Below are 27,177 nucleotides of genomic sequence, written 5' to 3' on the forward strand. Positions count from 1 at the left end.
CAAGTCAAAGTAAATAAAATTATAATTTCTTTTTTATTTCAATTAAATGGGGACATAGTTCACCAATTAAAGAATGGTAATTGCCAACAACAGGATTGGCATGCTTGTGGCCTCATCAGGACATAAATTATTTTATAATTCTCCAAAATTGTACAATAAAGCCTAAGCTCATAATCAGCTGGCATCTACTACTATCCAGAACTCTTAAATTGTGAGTATTATTTAGTTATTTTTCTGAAGTATACTATGTAAGTGCACTATTAGGTGACATAGAATACACTGTATAAAAAGAGGCATTTTCTATTTCTGTCTTAATGAGTAGTTGTTTGGTTACCAATTTCTACTTTTAGTTCATTTTCTTCACTAAACACAGGAAGGTTGTGTGTTTTTTCTGTGACAATGAATATTAATCTACAGTGTAAGAAATGAATCTATTCAAAATGACATTGACCGACTACTCCAACTTGGAGTAAAAAAACATTGGAAAGTCCTATCAGCTCACAGAACACTGCTTTAAATATCTAGTGTCTCTAAAATCTATTGATATTTTTTGAAAATTAGACAAATATGAAATAACAACTCAGTGTTTGTAGTAAATTAATTTAGTAGAGTAAGCTATTTTAAATTACAACCTCCAGTTGGTTTAATAAAATTAAGATTAAAGTACAGCAATGTTTTTAGATGACAATAAGTCAAAGCAATTAACTTTCTCTTTAAAAAAAAATAATTCAGGTGTAGGGGATGAAAATATAGATATGTTGACTAAAATATATCCCCTCTAAGATTTTTCTAAGGGTATATAAGAATTTTGATCTTGCCAGCCGTTCAGGTTTGGTAAATGTTTCTGCTCTATACCTTGGGATTTTATTCTCAGTCTGGTTGCCTTCCTGATTACTAAGTCTTTCTAAATTAGAGCAAGCAATTTCTCTTTGTTTTACCTAATATTTGAAAATGGCAAAAAAAAAAAAAAATTCCCCTGGGTCACTGAAAATTATCCTTTCATTCCAGCCGCCTGTTTCAAGTCAGTCAAAACATTCCAGACTTCAAAAGGAGGCTCTGCCTTCTCAGGCCATTTTGGGATCCCTCTATGGTTGGCCTAGGAGGGCTCGGTTATTTGGATAAATTAATTTCTGGAGCCTGCTGGCCTTCTAGAAGACCTCAATGTCTGCCTGCAAATTAGTTCTACTGAACATGAAGAAATCCCTGGACAGGCTAGAAGAAATAAATGGTGATAAAATCTAATACTACAATGTTTGTAATGTGATTTTATTCTGCTGTGCAGCTTGTAAGCACCGTTAATGTTGAGTTAAATATTTTAATTTTTTTTTTGTAAAGGGGCCGTGAAAGCAGAAAATCAGATCAGTGTCCAAGTGAGCAAAAAAGGGCTGAGAGCCAGCTTTCAAATAAAACTTCTAGCAGGAATCTTCTAGGAGAACAAACAAAAATGGCCCAGTTTTCACAACATGGACATTACAGACCAGACCCCCTCGCCGGCACCCCCCCCTCGGAGACAGGAAGCCACGCAGTTGAATTCTGCTGGAGAGGGGCTGTGAATAAACTGTTAGGCCGCCCCGAGTACCGAGGTGTGCAAGTGCCTAAGGAGAGCTTATCCTGGAGGAAGAGAAGTCCCCGAGCCAAAACTAACAAACAGGGCCCCTCAAGCGGAACAATGCTCCAGAAAACTCAGCAAAAAAGAAAATAAACTTCATTGGCAGTTTGTTTTTGACTGTTAAGAGCTCAGCTACAACTCTATCAAGATTTTTAAGAAGGTAAGAAATTTCACACATAAGGCATTCTCACAGCTGCTTGAGAGTTTAGAGAGCAAATGCATCATCTTGTCTTGCCGTGTCTAATCCACTTTAGGAGATACTTGTATCTTTTCTTTCCAAAGTAAACAGAACCACACCTCGGGGAGAGAGATGAAGAACTTCCTCTCCCCCTCCACACCCCCAGGCACAGTTCAGCTTGAGTGAGCTGCAGCTAACTCCTAGTGGGTCTGGGCTAATTTTATCAAAGAGGAATGAAGGTTAGAAAGGAAGACTGAAGTTGGGGGCCTGTTTTTAGATTCAAAACTATGTATACACTCTCTCTAAAATCAATTTTTAAAAAAGGCTGACTAGGATGCTTCCAGTCATATCCCACATTTGTCCTCCTATTACTCACATTGCACTTTAATTATAATTTAACTGAAAATTTCACAGACTCACATAGAACTTGGAACTACAAATAGGAAGGGAAGGGATTCATGTATATGTAAAGAAACAATAGAAGTTAGACAAAAGACTGTTCAAAGCCAGAGGCAGACTTAACTCTACAATCCCTACAGAAATTTGTCAAGGTGGGATGCATGGAAAAGCAGGCATTTGTTAACTGGAGAAATTACTGAGAATTCCTTTACTTCTCTAAGACTTCAGATTGGAGAAAATAGGGTCTCTTGACATTTTTTTAAACCATCAAAATCTAAACATACCTATTTTTCCCTAAATCCATAGAAAAGCTTGGTAATTTGCTCTGTGTTTTCTAAACTTTTCACAAGCAAGACCCTGTTATACTTTTCTCTCTAGGCTGCACATATTTTCAAAGGGTTTTTTTTATTACATATTCAATGAGAAATTAAATTTCCCATTTTAAGATCAAACTTGTCTCTATTGACCTGAGCCTCTGTTAAACAAAAAAGAAAAAAAATAAGTGAAAAGAAAAGAAACAAGGTTATTATCCTGAATTCATTTATAACCAGCTAAAGCATATTATTTGATCACAAATCAATAAGTAAGATATTTTAAAAGAATGAAGGGGCTTTAATACAACATTTTAGGGCTCACAGAGGGCTTGAAAAATGGCAAGAAATAGCAGTATTTCTAATCTGTATGTACTTTATGTGAACCTTTCTGGAAAAAAAATATAGCAAGTTTTCTTCAAAATTATATGCTAACCCCAGAGGAACACAGAGAGCATTACCCATTTTGCCTCTTTGCATATGGAAAAACAACCTTGATCCTCAGAGCCCCATTTCCTCCCTTTCATTAGGCACCAGGTAATAAATGTGGATTCACTAAATCTCAGCAGTGGCAGGGATTTGGGAGGTAATCCACTTCCACCGACTTCCCTGAACAGGCTCCAACAGATTATCACCAGGTACTATGAGCCAAGGCTATATGCGTAAAGTGCTTAGAACATGCCTGGCTGCATAGTAAATGCCTGATAAATATTATTTATTCTTAGTTGTAATACGCACTGAACATCTCCAAGGACATAAAGCTGATACCTCCCACCTCCCCAGAAAGCCAGCCCATTTCACCTTTTCCTGTCACTCGTATGTTTAAAAACTGTTATCAATTTCACAAATAGACAATGGTTGGAGAATTTAACTATTAATACAAACGACTTTTTGGCAACAACTTTAAAGGACTCTTTGAACAATATCTCAATCAATTTAATATGCAATATATTTTTTTATCTTTCAGCAAGACACATTTATCATCTTAAAACTTTTAATTAAGCTATAGAATTATAATTTTTTTTTTTTTTACTTTTACAAATACCTTTAATATTATACTATCTTTTCTCAATATTTAAGGTAGGTGAGAACATTATAAGATTTTCGGGCCTTGTCTCCCAAAGTAATATCAAAATCTATTCAATTCTTATTTGAAGTATACATGGAAGCCACTAACTTCAACTAGCAACCTTCAAAGTGACCCAATGTACTAAACAGTGGGAAGTTCACCATGGCACACACATGTGAATTAGCCCAGTTATTTCTTTTGCTGCCGTAGCCAATGGTTCTCTGAATTATAGTCCTCATTGAATATCACGAATAGATCACCTGTTCATTTGAAAATTTTGTTGGCTATATTGTTCTAAAAAAGCAGCCCGACCCACAGTTTGAATTGAAAATGTAGAAGCATGAGATAGATCTGTTTTGATTGAAATCAGTCACCCTATTTAATAATCATCCTAGGGCAAACAGAAAGATAACCATTTTTTAAAAGATAACATGCTAATTGATTAAGTTAAAATATAGATCTGATTTTGTTAGTCTATAGTATTAGTGAGTACATTTTCCCCCCAAATAATTTGAAATCTGAGCAAGTCACTAATTTTAATGTCTAATGTGAACTTCTTAAAAAATGAACTTTAATAAAAGCTCTATGGATGAAATTATAAGTTGTGTGGGTTTCACCCCACCACCATCAGTTTCTTATTTTGAGAACACAAGTGGTTAAATGCAGGCATAGCTAACCAATGATAAACATTTCTCAGGGTACAGAATTTCACATACCCAAACACAAAATATTTTTGAACTCAATTTTAAAGTTACCCTGCCCAGCTTACCAGACGGGGCCAGGTAAATGCATGGCTTCTCAATGTTTCACAGGAACTTGAATAGACTAAAAAATCACTACTGTAAGCAGGGAGAGTAAAATCAGCAAAATGTGTTTTTGGTCATTTTTCCTTTTTAGAAATTCTGTCTTTTTATGAAAATGGAAATTAGATATGGAATTTTAGTCACATTTTTAGATAATATAGCCTTTATTTTTATCTTTGTAACTATAACTAGTGTTAAGATTAATATTTGGTTACTCTCAAAGCATAATGTTTTATTGTTAAAAAACATCCTAGATGGCTATACTTTGAAAGAACTACAGCAGCCTCATTAAAGAAATCAGCATATACCATATACCTTGCCAAATGATTTTTGATATAATAAAATTTTGAGAATTTCTAGGCATCAAAATAAATTGCCATAAATTCTGAGATCCCTGAAAGTAGTTTCAGTTTGATTCATGATTTAAGTAAAAATAAGAACAAGTGAATAAAGTCATCTACTTTATTATTTGTACAAACCAATACCAATTCTTTCACATCTCTTCGCATTAAGCACGCCATACTTCAAAATGTAAAAATGAACTAAAATCAATAATTTTTAAAAGATTGTTTCCCTTTCCCTTACAAAAAGAAGGGGAAATTTGTTAAAGAGGACACAAAAATTTTTTTTAATGCCAACTGGAAGAACACACAGGCATTTGTTGTGTTTTAAGATGTGCTCTTGATAAATGCGTAAAGTGTATGTATATCGCTATATTGCTTAACAAAGTCACTCGTGTTCTCCTTTTGGTTCTCATACGATTCTGAGATACACAGCACTGAAATATCATCCCCATTTTAGGGATGAAGACCCCGGCTCAGAGATGCTCAGAGATGTGCACACACTTGGGCAGCAGGTGAGTCAGGCCTCCAACACAAACCTTCGGCGGTCCCGCAAGCCCTTGCTCCCTCCTGTCCCCGCACAGACGTCAGCTGGCCTCAGCTGCTAAGAACACAAGCTCAGTTACTGCTTTCCTAATGCAAATGGGACTACACGTTCACAGCATTACATGAATCAAACTTTTTAAAATTATGAGAATGTTAGTCTGATCTATGTTAAGTTTGGATTTTGGAGACCTCTTTAAAAAACTCAAGAATTCCTTTGGAATAGAAACATTAATTGATCTAGCTTAACCCTGTAGAGCAGTTTGGGAAATTTCTGCAGCGAATAAGATTTACTTGCACACAGCATATGAAAATTTGGTATATGATCGCCTGCTTATTTTGCCCATCTATTCCCACATAGTCACATACATAGGTAAAAGTAAACTATATTGTTATATTTTTATAATCCTATTTTCATAAAAGGACACCTAAAAATAAACCTCATACTCTGCTCGAATTATCAGAAATTTTCCATTAATGGAAGTCCACTTAATGAGGTTTCCAGGCAGAGGTGTGTGTTTCCAGCGTTCCTCTACCTTCACCACACCTGGCAGAGCAGGAACAGCAATAAGCGTGATTCTGGAATTTTCCAAAGGTGGGTGCTTCCCTGCAGCCATGAAGAGGAAAGCTGCCGAACTAGCACGTGTCAAGATTTCTCTCTGTTTACAGAACTGCCACTCCAGGCAATTGTACTCATTCATTCATTCATTCATTCATTCATTTATACATTCATTCAGTCAGTCATTTTTTCATTCATTCATTTGACTGAAACATTTTCCACATCTACAGGGTACAGAATAGAGAGGGTTGAGTGTCAGGAGAAGGTGATGATTCCTCTCTCATGCTCTCTGCCTTCAAACAGCTCACAGTCTAGAAGGCAAACAGGTTTGTCAATAAGTGTGAACAATATACGATAGAATAAAAGAAATGTTAATCAGCAATTCAAAGCACTTATTGTATGAAGAAGATAGTTTTGCTTAGGGGAGGGAAGATAAAGATAAATAAATTGTCAACTGAATGTGCCCAATGTACAAAAGAGAGAAAAACACCTGGTGTTTGACTACATGAAATGCAGTAGGAACAATGAATTATATTTATATAATTACATAGTTATATAGTTATATTCTCTATAATGTATATAACATCTATTTACATATAGTTATATTAATAATCAAGCTTCACTTCTTGTGTTTAAAATACTGAGTAAAGATTTTAATGCAAAAAAAAGATCAATAGGATCACTATATATTGCGGTGTAACAAATTACCCCAAAATTTAGCATCTTCAAACAATACACATGTATTATCTCACATAATTTTTCAGGGTCAGAAATCTGGTAGCAGTTTAGTTAGGTGCTATTAGACATTAAGGGCTCTCATGAGGATGCACCTCAGCTGTCTGCTGGGATAGCATCATCTGATGGCTGGGCTGGGGCTGGAGGAGGCGCCCTCACATGGGAATAAAAATTTCTATTCCAAGTCACATGAGCCTCTCCACAAGGCTGCCTGAGTGTCCTCACAACATGGCAGCCGGCTTCCCCCAGAGTGAATGACACACGTCCGCTTTTAGGACCTCATACCCACAGTGGCACCCCATCACTGCTGCTTTTTTCTGCTTATAAGAAGCCAGTGAGTCACTAAGTCCACACCATACCCAAAGGGAGGAGTCAGCATCAAGAGACTCCACCTCTTAAAGGGAGGGCTATTAAAGAATTTGTGAACATATTTTAAAATCACAACACATTCTAGAATGGTATACAAAATGTAGATGTCGTCTTTATTGATGTTCCAAGCACGTTTTAAAATTAATCATAGGAACATTCATATAAATAAAATTACGCAAATACAGAAATGTGGGCATCAAAGACCCTCATCACCTCATCACAGTATTAGTGATGATCCCATGGGCTCTACAAATAAGAATATTCATGGACTGAGGGATGAAGAAGGCTGCAAAAGAAAGAGACCAGGAGACCTTAGAAAGATGGAGAAGCATCATACTGGGGTTCAAGGCCATCCTGGAACTGTGGGATTGGCTTGTCACACTGAGTGCTCGGTGGGTTCCCAATGAGCTCAGCTTCCGTGATGGCTCCTCCTGCCTATCCCTTGGGGACCACCACACATATTTATTTTCTGGTGTGTAACTTTTATTAACTTTAACTATCCAGTACAATGTGGACACCAGTTGAACCACACTTCGTTAGAACTAGAAGAGAGCTCCCGAGTTCTTCATTTTACAGAAGAAGAAAATGAGGCCCAGAGGGAGGAAATAAGTCCAATCCAAGATGACAGAGCTGGACTGGGGGGAATGAAAGGAGAAATCTTGGTGGGGCGGGGGTGCAGTGTTGAACCACCTCCAAGCTGACAAGAGAACTTGTTTCCCTATCTTCCTATGGTCTGTTCTATGGCAACTTTCATGAATCTTCTAGTGTGCAAAGCCTAAAATATTCACTGTCTGGTTTTTTACAGATTTACAAATAAACATTTACAAATAAATGTCTATTATATTATCATTACATTAAAATGGCTCTCTTATTCTAGCTCATACTTCTGGTGATTACCACCATTCCTAACAGAACTATAAACCAGGAAGGTTTTTTCTCTTGTAAGTATTTAAGCTGCCCTTCCTACCTCCAACAATAAAAAGTCCCAAAGTATGTGCATTTTCCTCAGAGAGATCTGCATCCCATCACTGCTAACTGGTTACATATCCCTGGTCCTGACCGCCAAGGTGATCTGAGCTCTCAGACCCCTGTGCATTAAGAGAGCCAGGGCAGAGGCAGGCCACAGGCAGTGAGTCTCAATGGTTAGAGACCCTCTTTCCTTTCTTTCCAGCACCTGCCATGAGCAATTTTCACCCTGGTCACACTCCATTTGTTCAGGGCCTATGGACCACATGAGCTGTACCAGGGCACAAGATTCCAGACAGCTCAGATAAACAAATGCTTACTGGATGCATGGAAAGGGCTTGACATTGTGTTTGGCCCTGGAAATAGAAACAAGTCACTGTCCTGGCTCTGGAACAATTTTCCGGGCTAGGTTTTATTCTTTACCTAAAATACCCAACTACTAATACAACCTGGTGCCCAATTTGAAGTTCGACAGCTAGTCTCCTCCAAACACTCAGATCATATTCCAACTTGGCTCTTTCGGTGTGCCCCAACCAGCCTTGCCTGTTTAAAGGCAAAACTCAACATAATTCCTCCCATCAGGGTCTGGCATCCCCAGTCATAATCTCACCGAAATCCTGTGACTGTACCTACATTACAACTACAATGAGAGACAGTACCTCATCTGCCCAGTCTAATCAATTTTAAATAACAATGGCATTTCTTAAGCATTTGCTCTATTGTGTGCCTGGCATCTTCAATATTAATAAGAATAGCACTGTGTGTCAGGCACCATTTGGAGAACTCCCACATGCAGCCTCATTCGGTCTTCACACCAACCCTGTGATGTAACATTAGCATCATCCTGTGTACAGATGAGGAAGATGCCCGGGGGAGGCGCGCAGACGTGCCCAGCGCCCTGCAGCAGTGGGATGAACTGAGGCTGAGAAAGGCTAACGAGCAGTCCCGGTGCAGAGCAAGGCCTGAAGCAGGCCCGCCTGACCCGCAGTGTCCTGCCCGTCCGAACCGATGCCACAGGCTTGGCACTAGTGGCTGTATCTGCTGCTGGACAGCTGACAAAGTACTTTGGCAGATGATACATTATTTCTTCGTCACAGAGACCCAGCTATAAGATATTATCTCTGTTCACACAAATAAAGCTGAGGCTCAGAAGTTGAAATAACCTTCCCAAGTTCCCGCAGTTAATAAGCTGTGACCCAAAACCTGGCATTCGGATTCCACGCCAGCGCTTTCTTCACTGCGCCCACCTGCCTTCCCCTTTTCAAGTTGGTATCTATTTGCTGGGTGTCCATCGCAATCAGGCTTTATTGTCTAGGCTTTATTGTCTAGTTTTGAAAATGGGAAGCATTGCTGCTCTCAGACAAATCAAGGGAGAGAAGAAAAACTAGTGCATTAGGGATACAGCTTATAACTAATGGTGGTAACAAGGACCTTAAGTCATCAGAAAGGAATTACATATATTCACTATTAGATATTTCCATCAAAATGATTAGAATGTTGTTAACAGCACATCAAGGGCTAAACCTCCCCATCTGTAAGATCAAGAGGTAAGACTAGAGCTGTGCTTTCAAATTGGTGCCTCTATGTGCACAGCCTGGGGTGTCTTAAAGGGTCAAAGTAGGCCCCCACTGGGAGGTCTGCCCAGCTCCTCTCTGGGAACTGTCATGTTTGTGCTGTGGCTCCCTGATCCACCAGCCACAGAGTCATGACCAGGGAAGGACAAGTCTTAGTCTTTCCTTCTGCAAGTAGATGGCCCAGTAACATGTCAGCCATAGTCAGCAGCCAGTACTATGCAAGGGGAGTAGAGAAAGCCAGTTTGTAAACAGAGAGAAGACTAAAAAAAAAAAGACAGAGAAATATAGAAAGAAAACTGCCTGAATTCCCTGGATACCTCTTTTCTTAAGACTTTCCTCTTGTTTGCTTAAGTCAGCTCATGGTGAGTCCTACTATTCACAATCAAACTAGAATTATTCAAGAGGGATGGGATGGGTAGGCAAATAGGTAAGATTTTAAGCTTCATTTCCTTATTAGGTTTTGTTATGGGTTGAATTATATCCCGCTCCCTCCCCAAAAAGGTATATGTTGAAGCCCTAATCCCCAGTGTCTGTGAATGTGACCTTATTTGGAAAGGGTGTTTGCAGATATAATCAAGTTAAGATGAGGTCACTAGGTTGCACCCTAATCCAATATAACTAGTGTCCTTACAGACATAGAAGGGAGAAGGCCATGTGACAAGGTAGGTGTAGATGGCAGTGCTGGGGCTGTGACTGCAGGAATGGCAAGGACTGCTCACAGACTTCTACCTCACAAGCTAAGAAGCAAGGAAAAATTGCCCTGCAGGTTTCAGAGGGAGCCCTGCCCACACCTTGATCTTAGACTTCTAGCCTAGAACCAAGACAATAGATGTCTGCGGTTTTAAGGCCCACGTTTATGGTATGTTGCCCCAGCTGCCTGAAGAAAAGCATGCAGGCTGCCAATAAGATGTTTCTGCTTCAAAAAGGGAAAGTAAAACCTACTGGATTGTATACTTTTAAATTTAATTTACTTAAAAATATCATTATATAAAACACCTCATGCATGGTAAAGCTGAAAAAAAATAAATCCTGATTTAATCAATAATTTCCCAGTTAACTTGACATATGTATCAGACTTGTACAACTACTTTTAGTAACTTCTGCTAAACAGTGTGCTTCTCTCTGTTAATAAAACAAATATTTAATTCTTCCATTTTGGTTAAAAGTCACTTTTCATTTTTAGAATCTCCAAGCATAGGAATAGGGTACATACATATTGTATTTAATGGTTTTCTTGCAACACCCAGCATCTCAGCAAAGCTGCTGTTAGCATTTCAAATTTACCATAATTTAAAGGAGACACAAGAGGTATAGTTATAAGAACACAATGGAGCCCTAAATAAAATGACTCTAAAAAGATCTCAAATATCATCACCTAAAATTTTTGTAATGAAAGTAAATTAACTACCTACCATTTATAATAACATGCTCCATTTAAAGTCTCAGGAGACCTGATTTCCCCACAGCTGACAATATCATGACCAAACATAACTAGTGTTGGTGCATGTAACACCTGGCACAGGTATGATGGTTGCTTTTTAGATTTTGATTGTAGACTTGCAGGTGACCAGGTAATTTTTTATCCATGACCACATTTTTCTAGAGATAGTTCCAATAAAAGTACATTAGAGTTATATTGTATTTTTTAGTTTTCAAAGAACATTAAAATATACGATCCCACTTGATCTACAAAATTCTAATTTTCAGTAAGAGAAGGTAAATAGTATCATCTCTGTGCTCCAGTTAAAGGGGACTGGTGCTTGGAAATCTGCCCAGGATCACTTAACTAGTAAAAATTAAACCAGGTCTTCTGTTTCTGAACCTAAAAGGCCGTTTTCAAGATACCAGGCAGCCTATCCAATTCAGACACAGGGTTAGTTTTTTCCATGGTGGTTTTTTACCTGCAAGCCTTACAGCCCCAAGGAAAAATATGGTGATTTATTTTTTTAATTCACTTTTTTCAAGGAGCTAATAGATGCTTTTCTTATCTTGGCATGATTTCCTTCTAGAAATCCTCATAAGGCAAAGAAATAGAAAGATGCAGCCAGATCTTGGAGCTCTGATGTTTGTGCTTTGGAGTTGTTTGCCTGTGAGGGGACCAGCCACGACCACACTGAGAGAGCATGGTTTATGCTCGTCCAAATGAGGACTCCTCAAGAGGTGACAGAGGAGTGGCCAGACTGTGGCAGAAATGAGGTAAAGCCCCACAAACCCCCTTCTGTCCTTTTCGTCCTCATTAGGTGAATTGAAGAGTGGACAAAACTTACAGAATCACATGAGCTACTTCTTCCTAGTTGTGGAAAACACACAAGCAGAACATTCCAGAATTTAAAAAAGGTGGGACTTCTGATCAAAGACCTTTGCCCAGTGCTGCGTCTACTCGGGATCAAAATGAGAAACGACTTCACCTCTGCCCATAGTCCTTTGTCACATGGGACACATCTCCAAAGTCCTGCTGGGGTCAAGAGGCTACATTACAAGAATAGTGTACGTTCTGGTGTTCAAATAATAAGTCATTTCTCCTCCCCCAAGTGGTACGAGCCACCTCAAAACTTTCAGCTGCAAATCTCACGAAGGAAGATGGCACCAAGATTAAGCGTGAACGTACCCTTGTTTGAGGGACCCCTGCACTATGCCCCCTTGCTGCCCACTGAAATGCCAAGGGAGCTCCTCTTGGCCTCTCCCACACCGAGATGCTCTGGGCTCCCCAGCTGTCATGGGCTATAAGAATGCTGGTGGCACTCTTGTTAGCCTCCTGCCCAAGCCAGATGTCTGGCCTAAAAGGAAGAAATGAGGTGGCTTCGCTGACTCCTCTCCTGTCTTGTCACATACATTTCTATCTGTGGAGTAAAGAAAGAACCGTGTAAAGTTGAGAAAGAATCACTGTTTACAAAAGCAACAGAGACTCAGAAGACTATACTGATAATTGCTCAGGTAGAGCAATGCAGATATGTGTTATAAACAGCCTTGTATGCAAACCTTTCAAAGAGCTTTAAAAAAATACCATCTCTGATGAGGAAATTAAAAGTCCTACTCCTATCAGGGACAATATGCTTAGGAAAGCAAATATCCAGTCTACCTGTGAGCTACAGAGTAGAGGAAAGTAAGAATTATAAAATAATTCAATAGTAGGCTAATTGGATTTCAAGCTCCTCATTTTACATATTCAGGAATTGAGGTTCCCAGACAAGTGCTTAGAATATAATATTCTTTAAAAGGAATGTGTACCATGCAATACTATTCAACAATAAAAATGAACAAAACCACTGACACGCACAATAACAATGACTCTCGCAGACCTAATGCTGCGTGAAAAAAGGCAGAAACGGAAGAACACATCCTGTGAGGCTTCGATTTCTGTGAAATTTTGAAACAGGCGAAACTGATAGAAGGGGAAAAGCACTGGAAGCGCCTGTCTCTGGGGTCGGGGACGGGTATGGGAGGGGGGCTGAGTGAGAAGGGACATGAGGACTTGCTGGGGAGATGGGAATTCTAATTGTGACAGGCATACCCATTTGTCAGAACGATACAGTTAAGATTAGTACCTTCAATGTATGAAAAAACTGTAATCTCCCAGTGTCGGTGAGGAGGGGGTGGCGCAAGATGAGACGCGGATGGGAGCATGTTGACAAGGTGGAAGCAGACAGTGCAGGTGCCGTGTACTCCTGCGTTTGAGATGGTTGTGGGGTTTCCTAAGAAAACTTTTGAAAGGTGAACATGAAGAGCAAGGGCAAGTTCAATTCGTGTTTGGAAGTACAAGCGCTTCTGGTACTGTTCCTTTTGATCTTTTATTTTCCCAAGTTATCTTAACATTTTCTTCTAAGTTCTAGATCCTCTTACCGTCTTGAGCCAGTTTCCCCACCGTCCCAAGGAAAAGAGGGAGCCTGAGAGCCAGAAGTGGTGAACCCGGAGCCCACCCAATGGTACAGGGGCCCTGTGTGCCTTCCGTGGCCTAGCAGCCAAATTGCCAGCAAACGGCCTCTCAGTGCCACAGTGTTTGCCCCTGAGAAACAGCCCCCCCTGGTCTCATCCCCTGAGGCAGCCAGGTATCTTTCAGGAACAAAACTGCTTCCCTCTCCACGTGACAAGACAAGACCTCAAAATGACCTTATGAGATTGCTCACCGAGCACATCTCTTCATGATGACAGGCAAAAAAGAAATTAACCATTACATTCTTTACCCGTTTGCTCATTTCAGCCTCAAATCTTTGTTAATGTCTTAATTCTTAAATCAGGATTTGCATAATGTAAAATATCAAAAGAAATAGTATCAGCAACACTTATCTGCAGATATTGTCATCAATCTAAGTAGCAAAGTTACATAAAAGGAGGCAGTAAGGAGTAGTTTTCAGTGAGGTTATTTTTTCATTTATTTTATATGCACCACCAAAGTATTTTTAACACGATAATAAAATCAAATACCCCAGGCCTTAACAGAACAAACAAGCAAATGAAACGGGTTAAATTCAGGGTGCTTTTCCTGTTCAGGGTAAAAGCTATGCTAAACAGAATGATCTCCAAGTGTGTGGCTGGATTACCTCACAGGCTGGCTGGGGAGATCCATAAAATCCGCTCTGTAATTGCACACAGTATTAACTGCAAAGTACCGATAGCACTTGACCCTTCGTTATTAAAATCCTTCCCCATTAGCAGTCCCTGCTTATTGCCTAACACCAAGAGGTCTTGTAAGACACGCATTTGCAGGAACCACAACAGCATTACTAAAGATCACACTTTGGGTTTGTAATAATTCTATCGTGAGCAAAGCTGAGCTAGGAAACCACAGGCCAAAAGCATCACAGCGGATCAGAGGACTTAAAGGCAAAGTCACATATGCCACCCCAAGTATTGCTGTGGACGTTTTCCAAGAAAACAACTCTCACTTACTGAAAGATACTTTTCTAAAATTAATATCCACTGATTGGCTCAAGTTCCAAATTACAAAGATTATTTCTAAGATTACCTCTAATTGGGAATATTTGTGAGGCAAAGGAAGCTTTCTTTCTTCCTCATAGGGGCCTGGGGAAATTTCTGAATCCTTTCTCTTCTGCTCACAAGAGAAACAAACAAAAGAAAACTTTGGAGACCTAGAGTTCTCCTTAATTTAAAGCCAATTCTAGAGTTCATCAAACTGTGCAACCACCACAATGAACACACATTTGAAAGATATACACACATACACACACGTGTATTTCTAAAACAAATGCATATAAGACAACCCAAACTTAGATATGAATTTCAAGTCCTATGAGACAAATACATGTTTTCCCCAAGGCAAAGGAAAATGTAAGCCTTAAAATTACGTCATGCTTTTTGGTGTGATTAAGTAATACTAAAGGCTGGCTTTTCCCTCTAGAACTCTACTTTTGATAACTGATACCTCTAAGGAAGATATCAAGTAGGTTTGGCTGAGAAAATAGTGTACGACTTAGTTCATAACTTTTAAAATCATTAAAAATTGGTGCAGAGCTTTTGAGGAATTTCTAGACACTCAGGTTACAACAAAAATAGTAATTACGATTTTAAAAGTAATAACTCTTTCCTTAAGACTGACATTCTGTTTACTTACAGACGGTCCATTTATCCCCCGGGGGTCTTCCATTGAAGACGTCTTCTTCTGAATTATAGATGGGCTATTAGCTACACACTTCTTCAAAGGGTCCCAACACCCCTGCACCTGTGGGGAAGAGAGCACCAAGCAGCCGTATTAATCGTGTGGCACGGAATTAAGAGCCAATCTTTCCATCTGCAGCTTTCCACTTACCAGCATGTATACACAAGTCAAGAATGCTTACCTTCATTGAACGAATCTTTAAAATAAATATTATGGGCTCACTGTTTATCACAATTTACATGAGCCAACTGTGGCCAAATGATAGCTCAGTGTGTCTGCTGTCAGCAGCTGCAGCCCAGGGAAAAACAGAATGGAGAAGCCAGCTAGAGAGCTTTCTACACACATTATTTTTGAGCCAACAATGTGAGAGCTTTGTTTTTTTACTTTTCTTTTTTTTTTCTCCTTTTGAATTCAGTTTCTCCACGCTATCTATCAACGTCAATTGTACCACAATGCAAAGAGGAAATACTAACAAAGAAATATGACTGTAGTCTGAGCAAGGATAAAAGAGAAAAACCTAGAGTTGAGTGTTTTACCCTCAGGGCAAGGATATTATTATGCTATTTCTTAGCAAGTTTACATTAGGTCGCAGTTTCACGGCTGATCAACTCTAAACCGTCAGAGACTCAGCACCTTCAAGAAGAATGGGGTTTGGGGTACTTCAAGACATGGACAATAAATAGTGTGTTTTGAAATATATTCTACATTTAGCTATCTTCCAAAAACAGAATATAGCCATCTAGCTGCCCATTCCCGTTTTCTTTGAACATTAATTTTCACGCTCAAGTTTAAGTCAGGAATCCAAAAGAGACTCTCAGGTTTACTTACTTGGGCTTGGCAACTAAGAAGTTATTCTACATGCGTCACATGAGCTCCAAGGCAGATATTTAAATATACATGAATTTTTTTAAAAAAGTAGACATGACCTTGCCCTGTCTGGGTGGCTCAGTTGGTTGGAGCATCAGGGGTTCGATTCCCGGTCAGGGCACTTACCTAGGTTGCAGGTTCAATCCCCAGCTGGGGAACGTATGGAGGCAATGGATCAATGTTTCTTCTCATCGATATTTCTCTCTTTCTCTCTCTCTCTCTCCCTCCCTTCTCTCTCTCTCTAAAAATCAATTAAAAAAAAAATCCTCGTGTGAGGATTAAAAAAATAGATATTATCTTAATATTACCCAACATAAAATTACAGAATAGAGAACATGTGGTAGTTTGACTTTAGTATCCCTTTTCATAAATGTACTTGAACTTCTGCATATTAGCGTGGTAGGAAAACCACTGTAGTGGAAGCTGAGTGATCTGAATTCAGGTTCTGACTCTGCCACTAGCTGCATGACCTCAGGCAAATAATTAAGACTCTCTGAGCCTCAGTTTTATTATCTGCAAAATGGAAGATTTCTACTGGATGATGTCTTACAGGTTTCAATTTTAGATTTATAATTTAATGAATGTATGTATTGAAATACATAATTTTCAAGTAAAATGTTCCAAGCTTGGATCATATGGGTTGCAGTTTTGAAATACTGGGCCAATTCTCATTTATGATTGTTTTGCTCACAATGATTGATGCTGGAAAACTTATGTCTTAACCACTGTCAGCACAAGGGTGATCTTTTTGGACAATGTAAGACTCATAAATAACTAGACTCCTAAGATTTAGAGAACCTTATGAAAGCACAGTGTTTTTGTAATTTTAACAAGAAATTATTTTATGGTCTGCTAAACTGAGAGAGAGAAAAAGCAATATGCAATTTTGAATTATGCAAAATTTCAGGACTGAATCTTAAAATCCACCAGCATTGGTTTGAGAGGATTCCTTGCATAATTAGAGCAGAGATATTACAGAAACTAGACTTTTTTCGTTGCTTGAGGGACTCTCTGGAGGCACGTTAACTTTTCCAGGCGATAAGGTAGCATTTTAAAATACCGATAATAATTCTGCCTTACATTGGTAAAATGCTTCACAGTTTACAAAGTGCTTTCACACAAACTGCCCACAGTGCACCTATATGTGGGGACACAGAGTCCAGTCTCACTCCTCACAGAAGGGAGTAGGCCCAAGACAAAGCCCCCTCTGATTTCCCCTACATCCTCAGACTCTCTGTACCTGTCCCGAGACCATGTTTCAATCAAAATCTGTATATTTGATATTCCAGGATTATTTCCCATGTGTTTCTTTTCCATATTCCCATATTGAACTTACTGAGCAGTTTAAGGTATTAAGAATGGTCAAGTTACATGAGCATGAAAGGTATTTCATTTGTAATTTTATTTCTTCTGAAGATGAAACTATTCTGTACTAAATGCTGTGTTTGTTATTGTTTCCTTGGCTAAAAAGAAAAGACTGAGATTATTGAGAAGTCGAAAGAGTCAGCATTCATCTACTTCAGGGAGATGTCTCCACTAAAAAAGACTACCACTCAAAAATCAAAAAATCACGGAGAGCCATGGCCTTTATTTACAAATCCTCCACTGCTCGCTAAATCAGCATAGTTGTTTCCAGATTTCTACATGTCAATCCAAACCATGAAATCTATGCCATGACTGGGTCTACTGATATTTAGGAGCCTGGCTCTGGTAAACCCTTAATTCCCTTGCTGGACTTGATCTCTCATGGTTTATAAATAAGCCTGCCCCCATTATAGCACTTATCTAATGGACCGTAATTATTTCTCTACCTGTCTCCCCCACTAGACTGGAGCTCCATGAGGGCTAGGACCAGGCCTTACTTTCTTGTTCTGGCCACATATGGCACTCATTAAATATTTTGAATGAATGAATGAATGAGTGTTATTGATACATGGCAATTTTTGAATACATGTAAATGCCGAGCTAGAATTAGGTGGGCAGTCAAATGATGGTGCTATCATTCAATCAACTTTAAAAGTATGCATCAAATTTGGGGTCCTGGAAATTTGTTTCAAGTACCCTAAGAAACAGACTCAAGCAAAAATGGGTTATTTCATTCATATTTACCTACCTACTACACACATAGGGAAGGATCAGTGGATTGAGATTTGTTTGGGGAGATTTGTGGAGCAGTAGAGGCAGGTGTCTTGGTATCAGAAGCATCAGAAGCATCCCTACAAGACAGGCACCGTGAGTCTGGTGGTGGTTACGAATTCACACATCCATCCCCAACACTCACCCTTGTCAAGCACAGAATTGGATCAATCACCCATGTGTGCCTTTACTCCAGAAAGTCAAATCCTTTGTTTACCCAATCCTGACTCAACTATTATGATACACTCTTGGAGCTGTAGACAATGAAAGGCTGCCCTTTTATTAGCCACTGAAGTGTAAGGTTCTCTAAGAAAGAGACAAGAGGCTAAGAGATGTCCTGAGGCTCTGCTGGCCCAGTTCAACATTCTGGAGCCAAGTATTGACTGGGAAGAAGAAAAGATCAACTGAACAAAATAGAAAAAGTTGCACAACTGGGCATACCTTGAAATACAACCCAGCTCTCCAGTGCATGAGGGTACCTGATGGCACTCTCCAAGGGCAGACAGTCGTGAGAGGCCTTGGAAGGCACGGCAGCCCATGAAACAGGGTAGGGGCACCCACAGCTTGAGGTGGTGGAGCCCTGACTTGCATCTGCAGCCCCAGGCCAGATGCTAACCTAGGTATGTGGTGCTGAGCAGAGCCAGGCAGGTGGTAGGAGAGACTGTGAGAGGCCTCCTGGGCAAGGAAGAAACTAGGAGTACTGGCCCCTTTGAGCTGGTCTGTTCAACACTTGAGGGAACTATACCATCTTCAGTCCCAGCCCCCTGGACTGTTGATGAAATACCCCTGAAACGCTAACTTTGTTAGGTGAACCTACCCAACACAGGATTAATAGAAGCCTAAGGAATTTCCTTTACATTGGCCAATCTTGGAGGACTGGGGTAGAAAGGGACTGAAATTAGTATATACATGCTAGCAAATACATATTAGATATAAACAGTGATATGGCAGAAAGCATCAAATTGAGACTACAATCTGACACATCTTACAATTATATGAAATCCCCTTTGGGGGCTCAGAGGAACTATGAAATTGGGCCCCCGGTGATGACATTATAATCAGACCTATAGAATTTAGTGATGCATATTTGGAAGTGATACTTTATGCCCTATTGCAACCAATAAGCCTGTTAATTTGTAAAATACAAAAACTTTAATGCATGTAAGATAAAACATCTATTCTGTGCTTCCTTGTTATTAAAAAAAAAAAAAACCAATATCACCTCATTTCATAAGTGAACATTACCTTGCTTTTTACTTTAGTCCTAGCTCATCACAAACATTCTAGCTATGGTCAGAACAAATGATTGGGAGAACAGAAGTTGGAATAAGTGTGTAAGTTACCAAGGCATGAAGTGGATAGAGACATTTCTCTAGATAGGCAGGCTCTTGGGACAGACTTTCTAGATTAAAGAAAACTAAGGTGCGGGTGGCAGTGGCAACTACTATGACTGGGAAGAAAATAGTATTTTTAAAAATTGTATACATCATGTATATTTAAATTTTTCCTGATTTTGAAAAACGGTTTATGTTTTTGATGACACATAAATCATCTCTAATGAACCAGAGACCCTTCAGACACTGTTAATAACTTGTGGCTCCGTGGATGAAAGAGTATTTTCATTACAACACACCATCCCTTTAATCTTTGCCTTCTCACCAAGTGTTGAGTTTTCTAACATTCCTGAGAAGCAGAAGGAAACTAGTGGTGGAACATGGCTTTATGAGAAGAAAAGGGCTATTCTTAAGTATGTCCCCAGAAGACTACAACTACAGATTGAATAAATATATCAAACCAAGGGGGCTTTAAGGAAATTTACAAACAGAGTCTGCAGTGAAATGAACCGCTGGATAAATCACCTCCAGAGGTCTACTCAACTCAACTATTCCATGGCTCCACAAGCCACAAGATGCTCAGCTCACTGTCACCTCTTCCTTGCTTTCCTCGCCTGCCTGAGAAATTTGGTTATGTGAAGGAAAACAGAGATTGGGCATACTCGGGTAAGCCAGATTCAGAAACCAGATCCTCACTGCTCTTTCAAAGTGTTAAGAAACCCATCCCAACCAAGTTCAGCTTTTCATTGGTGAAAGGCTTCTACAGCTGGAGGTATAATTTCTAGAGAAATAAACGTCTACACCACTTTGCTTTTATAGCTCCTCCACTGATCTACTGGTACTGCTGTTGTATATTTTTAAGTACGAAGCCTGTCTATGCTTTATAAAACTTCTCAATAAATATGACCAGAGTTCTGCTTCCACCATATGTGACTTCCTTCTAACCAGATAAAGAATGGAACACAAGGGGGCAATCAAATGAGCTGACACTAATTAGGAAAATGACATGAATTTATTCAGTCTCTATAGTTGAACTCAACTATGTTTTCAAGAGCATTAGGCCTACACATTATTTCAATGTAGCACTACATCAACAATATTAAGAAAATTTTAAACACACCCACGACTCCACCAAGTCAACTTGTCTTTGTGCATACATAATTTTACATAGCTAATCTTCATGCTTGTGTTTTTCTTGTTTCTCTTAACATTGTGCCATAAGCATTTTATAGTCTGTACATTTCTCATTTTTAATGCCTATGTAATATTCCATCAGGGAGATATTCCTATAGAGTAGGGCATGTGAGATTTTTTCACTCTTTCACTATAGCATAGAACACTTCATCTTCATTCATCAGATCTTTTTTCTTTCTTTTTCATTACTTCTTTAAGGATAAATTCCAAAGAGTGTAGTTAAAGTATTAAAAGGTATGATAGTTGAAAATAGTAACAGTAAAGAGAGGTCAAATTCACTTATTCAGATTTCCTTTACATATAACACTGGCCCTGGTAGAATGGTGAAACACAGAAGTCACACTTTAAAAATACTCAAATGAAGTTGCTACAAAGAAGTCTGTAATCTTGACAGCACTCATGAATCTCCCTATGTTGGAGGTTACCAAATTTTTATATTCCTAGTAAGCTTCTGAACACTAAAAACCATGGCTGGACATTTGAAAGCCTTAACTAAATCACTGGTGGGGACGATCACAGTGCTGCTAAAAGTATGTGTGATGATCACACACTCGTCACTTGTTCTTGCTTCCACTCATCGTTGCTCTTTAAGTGAAATCTGCTCTCATGAACTCAAGAAAAGCCAAAATGCATTCCAGTAAACATGGGATATTTTATCCTGATCACTTCTTCCTCTCCTCACCTTACAGTTACCATGAACATGACTCAGTTGGTTGAGTCTGACAGCCATTGTCATAAAATATTCAAGCACAGAAAAAGTAAAAGTTGCCCATCGGTTAAAACTGGAGACATGCCCATGCTGCATTTGAGGAACAGTGCTGGGCTATAGCACACTGTTTGAGAACCACAGATCTTTAAATTTTATAAGCAATGAGGAAATTCAGGCATCTAAGAGAAAATAGTCTAAAGCATAATCACATGTGGTAAATTTATCTCAAATTTCATCAGGTTGGTGTATTAATTCTGCCATGTCTACTGAATTTAGGGCATTGCTAGTCCTCCACAGAGGTAGTTCGTATACAATATGTCACAGAAATACATTCTCAGCCCACTAAGACTATAGTTTCAGTTTTAAAAAAACTTGTGCTCTAGAACCACTGGTAACAAACTACATGGGTTCAGTTCAATGGTTATATTTTCTGTTGTGCAAATTAAGTAAATAACTATAACTAAAAGATGGCTTTTCTTACTTTATTCAAAAGAAAAAGAAGGGATATGAGATATCTACTCCTTTACTTCTACATAGAAAGATCTACCAGCAAATAGCTCTTAAGGCATTAAAAATACACCACAAAAACTCATCTGTAAGGATGAAGCAGGACAGTGGTTGCCCGGAGCCAGGCCAGGGTGGGGTGGTTGCTGGACTGCGGAGGAACGAAAGGGAGCTTTTTGGGGTGTTGGAAGCATTCTATATCTTGACGGTAGTGGTTACTTGGGTCTACAGGACTGTCAAAATTCAGTGAACTATACACTTAATAAAGTTTTTTTAATGTGTCACAACTCGTATTTCCTATCAGTTGTCAACCTCTTTTTTCCAGTATAGTCAAGAAAGCAGCAAACCGTTTTGTCGGTTACTGCCTTCTTCGTTGGGAGTAATAGTCCTTGCCCTTCCAAATCGAACGCGGTATCAGTGCGGACCTTCGTCTAGATGTCCATCCACCAACACTCCTTTCTAATGCAAGTGACATTCCTTCCTGCTTGAGTAAATGATACGGGCTTAATAATCAATAATGTAAGGCTTTAAAATGTACCCTTGGTTTAAGAGGTAAGGCTTAGACAGTATATAATGCTCTTTAATATTAAGGTTCAATTGACATGTTGATAATTGATATAATCCTAAAGGTTTTAATTTTTAAGGACCTAAATCAAAATGGTGAATGGTGGTTAAGTTTTCAGTAACACCCTGGTCCAATTCAGAAAGACACCTGGTCTGTGCCTAGCCCTCAATAAGTTCAGCTGTCCAGAATTTGAAATGCGGTTTCATTTATCAAAATAAGGTGAAAATATATTTCTCAGACTCTTATGCCATTTCTGTTTCTTTTGCTGCTAAAATTCAAAGGCAACTTTAACCATGGATGTAGGCATAGATGTCAATGTCCAGCTCAAGGATAACATATTTATTTAGTACATGGGATCTAAGTTCCTCATTAGACCTAAGAATTAACACATATTTCACGTGCCAGGTTAGGAGGACCTAGGGAACAAACGCTCTCCTGCTCTGCTCCAGCACCACTCACTCCTTCACCCTTGACAATCACAGCTAAAGTCTGGCAAAGCGATTTCGTTTCCTGGATGCTGACTCTTACTTTTGGTTGCTTCTTGACTAGAGTAAGGATTACTTGATGAAATAAGACCGTAGGTCTGCAGGCTCCAAAGCCAAAACACAGAAAGTAAGGGCAGTAATGGGGAAAGCATTAAGCTGTCAGGAAAGAGGCACTGAGTCAGGGTTTCTTTGAATTTCACTCTTTCCTTAAAATCAAAGGTCAGCTTACACTAGTGCAAAACTAGAAGAGTTTAAGAAATCTGTCTCCCTTCAGTTCAATGGGAAAACTGTTAATGGGTGATGTCATGTGACAGGAACATACAAGGCATGGGATGTTGAGACAGGCCCACAGTAGGAAGTTACAGAATCCAAATTTCCAGAGCAGGAATCACCCGAAACATCCTTGACAGATGGCCAATCTGCTTTTGCATGAACACCTCTGGGGGTGGAAATTCACCAGCTTGGCAAGCCACCTGGCCCACGACTGGAAGGTTTAACCTTGAGGCGGTTTTCCCTTATTCGGAGCTGAAATGGACCCATCTTCTCTAGGTTCATTTTCTCTTCTGCACCAACACAAACATATTTCAATATCCTCCTATACGAAATTGTCCTTGAAACATTTAATACTATGATGCTATCTGCTAAGGGCCCTCCTTTCTAGGCCCAAAACATATTTTTAAAACCTAGTTCTTAACTTTCTGATGACCCTCCATAGGACATGTCTGTTTGTCAGTGGCCTCTGGATCCAAACACCACTAGCAGTTCCGCGTTTAGGGACACTCAAACTCTTCTGCAAATGGCCTGTTTTCAAGTCACAATCCCTCTGTTCTAAGTTTGAGGAATTGATTCATTCCTTTGAAATTCTCATTTTGTTAGTTTCTGCCTGTCAGTCAAGCTCACTCAGACTTTCTTTGACTCATTCTGTAAGCCAATGACTGCAATATCCAGCTTTCTGTAATACACCTAAAAACCATTAGCTTTCTTCTCCCAAGTCACTGATATAAATGATAAAGAAGTGAAAGCCAAAAATAGAGCTAGTCCTCAAAGGGTAGAGGAAAACAGCACTGAAGACAGGTGGGAGAGTGGGGACTGGAGTTGGTAACTCTGGCACTTATCAGCTCTGTAATCCTGGAAAAATTAATTAACTTCTCTGAGCCCATTAATGTCTAATAGGATAGAGATGATTATGTCCTACATACAGTACATATTCAATAAATGTGTGTTGAGCAAATTATAAGAATTATGTAAAGGATTAAAGGTTATAAAACTAAAATGCAATTTATAATTCATTGTCTCTAGTTTTTACATCCAAAAATTATCATGTAAGTCTATTGCTTAAGGACACTTTTAGAAGCTGCATTTCAGATTACTACAGTAAAACAATACTGTTATTATAGTGCGCCCTCTCTTTAATTACCTTTTGACTTTTTTATACACTAAATAATCCTAATAGATTTTTTATTGTTCCTATTTTGTAATTTATCTCAATTAGTACTTTTCTCTGCCTTCTCTCCAAGGCCTCTACATGTTCCAAAGTTGTGAAACTTAGATTTTGCTCTCTCCCAAGTACGGAATGAGTCTGATTCGGTCTCCTTTGTTCTGACATCCAAGGCCTTTCCCATCTGGCCCTAGCTACCGTCTCTGCATATCCCTCCTGCATCCCAGGTCTCTCCCGCTCAGCTGCAACTATGGCAACCTACTTCCAGAGGCCCCTGGTGCGAAATCCTCTGTGCCTGGAGGTCGCATCTTCCACCCAGACTCCTGCATAGCCTTTCGGGCTCATCCAGTCCTCTCCTCCAGGAAGCCCTGCACACCTGTGTTTTCCCCCATCAGAGCACTAGTCACATTAGGCCACAATTGTCCACCAAACTGCTCCTTCAGGGCAGGAACCATTTTTATCCATGTTACAAGATGCTTAGTACATGGCCCATTTCCCAGTGTTGGCTGAATGAACAGCACAGAGCTAGAGGCACAGGACAGTTAGGGTATTAGGATCTCTGAACTGGATGGAAGGGTGCCTTCCTTATATGGACATCCTGTTCCTGTATTATTCCTGCACTTCTCACTCATAGCTGGGATCCTCTGTGCTGAGTAGAACCTTGGTACTGACTCTTCTAAATATATCAATTTACATTTCTTGAAAGGTCTGAGAAGCCTTGAGTTTTATGAGATGACTTACCTAGCTAGCATTATTCAGTCTGGCTACCACAACGAAAAAGTTGGGTAGGTCTTAATTAACATAAAGAAAACAATAAAAATTGTATCTACTGTAGACAGTATTCCCACCTCCCCCCAACCACACCAAAGGTAAAGCAAAGATCCTGTATGTATATTTTTAATTGCTTCCCTAATTATTCATAGAAATAGCACTGCCTACCTCTGCTTGGCCCCTCCAAACCATGGCTACTTCTCTTAACCGGCCTCTGATTTGGACCAACCGACCCACTTTGACGAGAGGAGGGAACAGGAGGAGGGGTGGGCGCTAGAAAGTGCTAAATAGAAATACCAGCTTGGCCCCAAGTGCTTCCCAGGGCTGGATCTTCGCGCTCCAGCACACGTCCAAGGCAGCAATCACAACATCGAATAAGGTCAAGATGACCTCCCCGCTGTCCCCCGACGTCCCAATCAGTCACCACCTCCCCGAAGGAAAACAAACCGACCCCAGACACTTCCCTCCACGTGCAGCGCCCTGAGGCTGCCAGGCCAGGGGGCGCCTCCGGCGCGTCACCGCAGCTGGCCCGGCGCGGTCCCCTAATTGCGCGCGCCCACGGTGCCCATCCAGGTGGCTCTGCGTACCTGGCGGCGGTGCCCGCGGGAGCAGGAGGCCTCCGAGGCGACGGCGGGCTGGGTGCGGGTGAGCACAATCGTGCCGCGTTGACCGGGTGGCAGCTGCGCCCCTCCGCCGCTGCCCGGGCTCCGATCGCCGCCCTCCTGCCCCGGGTGGGGCTGCGGCGTCAGCGGCCCGGGCTCTCGGCCCTGCCTGGGAGCCAAAGGGTCAGATTTAGTTTCACAACAAAGTCTCCTAGTCACCGCAACCCCGCTGAAGGCCAGAGCCGGCCGGCAGCCCGGGCAGGGCTGGAGCTCGGCCGGGGACGAAGGTGGCCAGAGCGCGCGCCGGGGGCGGGGGCGGGCGGCGGGGCCGGCAGCTGGACGCACGGGTGTCCCCACTCCGGCGGCGCGGGGCTGAGGAACCGGTTCTTCCAAAAACAAACGGAAAATGGGTAACGGCCAGGGCAGCGCTAAGAGGGGGTCTGTCTCTGTGTTTAGCGCAAAAACTGCTCGGGCTTCCAGAAATCCGAACCCGCGGCGGCTTTTTCTCTCTCTCCTTCTCAAACGCGTCTGTGCCTCCGGGTCGAGGGGCGCCCTGCCCGGGGCTCGGAGAGCACGGCGACACCAGGGCGCGCACTGGCGACCTGCGGCCGGAGCCCGCTTCCCGGGACCCCCCTCCCGGCCCCCAGCCTCCCCCGGGCCCCGTGCGCCCCGCTGAGCTCGGCCGGCTGCGCGGGCCCCGCGGGGTGACCGGGACTCCGGGCTCTGCTACCTGGCGAGCGAGGCGTGCGGGAGGTGGGCCAGAGGCGAGGGCTGGGTGGGGCGGGGGGCGATTGTATTTTCTGGTGGGGTGAAGAATGTAAAGGAATCAGCCACCAAATTGGAATCTGTTAAAACTAACAGGGATTCAGATATTGTGAGTGTCTTGAAGCTCTGTAATCCAACTTCTTATATTTAGGGAAACCGAGGCAAAGAGAGGTAAGCGGGTCACCCCACATCGGGCAGGGACGCCCGGACTCAACGTTTTGTATCCTTTCTACGAAATTCGCCTGCCTTTCTTTGCATCGGGGGAACCCGCTGGGGAGGGCGGGACGCTTTTGTAAGGCCCACGTCCCTCCCATCTGACTCAGTGGGGTCTAGAGAGAACCCTGATTTGGCCTGGGAAGTATTTCAGCATGGGAGGGAGCATCCATTACAGGCGGTAACCTGAGCCGGCCCTGCTCTGGGAACTTCCTCCGACTCGATTTAGGGAATCCAATCGCCAGCAGTGAAAGATACGCAAATACCTTGATGATTTGCTCTCATAAGGACTCATCGCTTCTCCAAGGGCATCCCAATGTTTGCACTTGTCTCTCCTTCTCATGAAATCCGTGCCCCACCCCCACTCAATTACTCACTCAGATGAGATAATGTAAGCAAAGGGGCCTCAGAAATATAAAGCACAGCCTGAAGACGGGTCTTATCCTACACACCCTTTCAAAATCGTCCTGATTCACACGCTTTACTCTTGTCTCTATCAGTCATCAAGTATCTGCTGATTGGTA

General features: G+C 41.0%; 1 protein-coding gene across 9 annotated transcripts in view; it reads right to left on the minus strand.

Annotated features, from left to right (window-relative positions):
- The window catches only part of EYA1 (EYA transcriptional coactivator and phosphatase 1), a 281,949-nt gene extending 256,142 nt beyond the window's left edge, over nt 1-25,807 (minus strand). For 5 of the 9 annotated variants that reach the window (XM_081117349.1, XM_081117348.1, XM_081117347.1 and 2 more), the window contains exons 1-2: nt 25,661-25,806; nt 15,026-15,133 (exon numbers count right to left, since the gene is read on the minus strand). In XM_081117349.1, coding sequence (XP_080973475.1) covers nt 15,026-15,058 — 33 coding nt within the window. In that variant the 5' untranslated portion in view covers nt 15,059-15,133; nt 25,661-25,806. Of the gene's footprint in view, nt 1-15,025; nt 15,134-25,660 lie in introns of those variants that run through there. The other 4 variants (XM_081117342.1, XM_081117351.1, XM_081117344.1 and 1 more) reach the window with 3 other exon arrangements.
- Between the last annotated feature and the right edge of the window lie 1,370 nt (nt 25,808-27,177).

This window comes from Miniopterus schreibersii, assembly GCF_964146895.1.
Source record: "Miniopterus schreibersii genome assembly, chromosome: 17".
Lineage (NCBI taxonomy): Eukaryota > Metazoa > Chordata > Mammalia > Chiroptera > Miniopteridae > Miniopterus > Miniopterus schreibersii.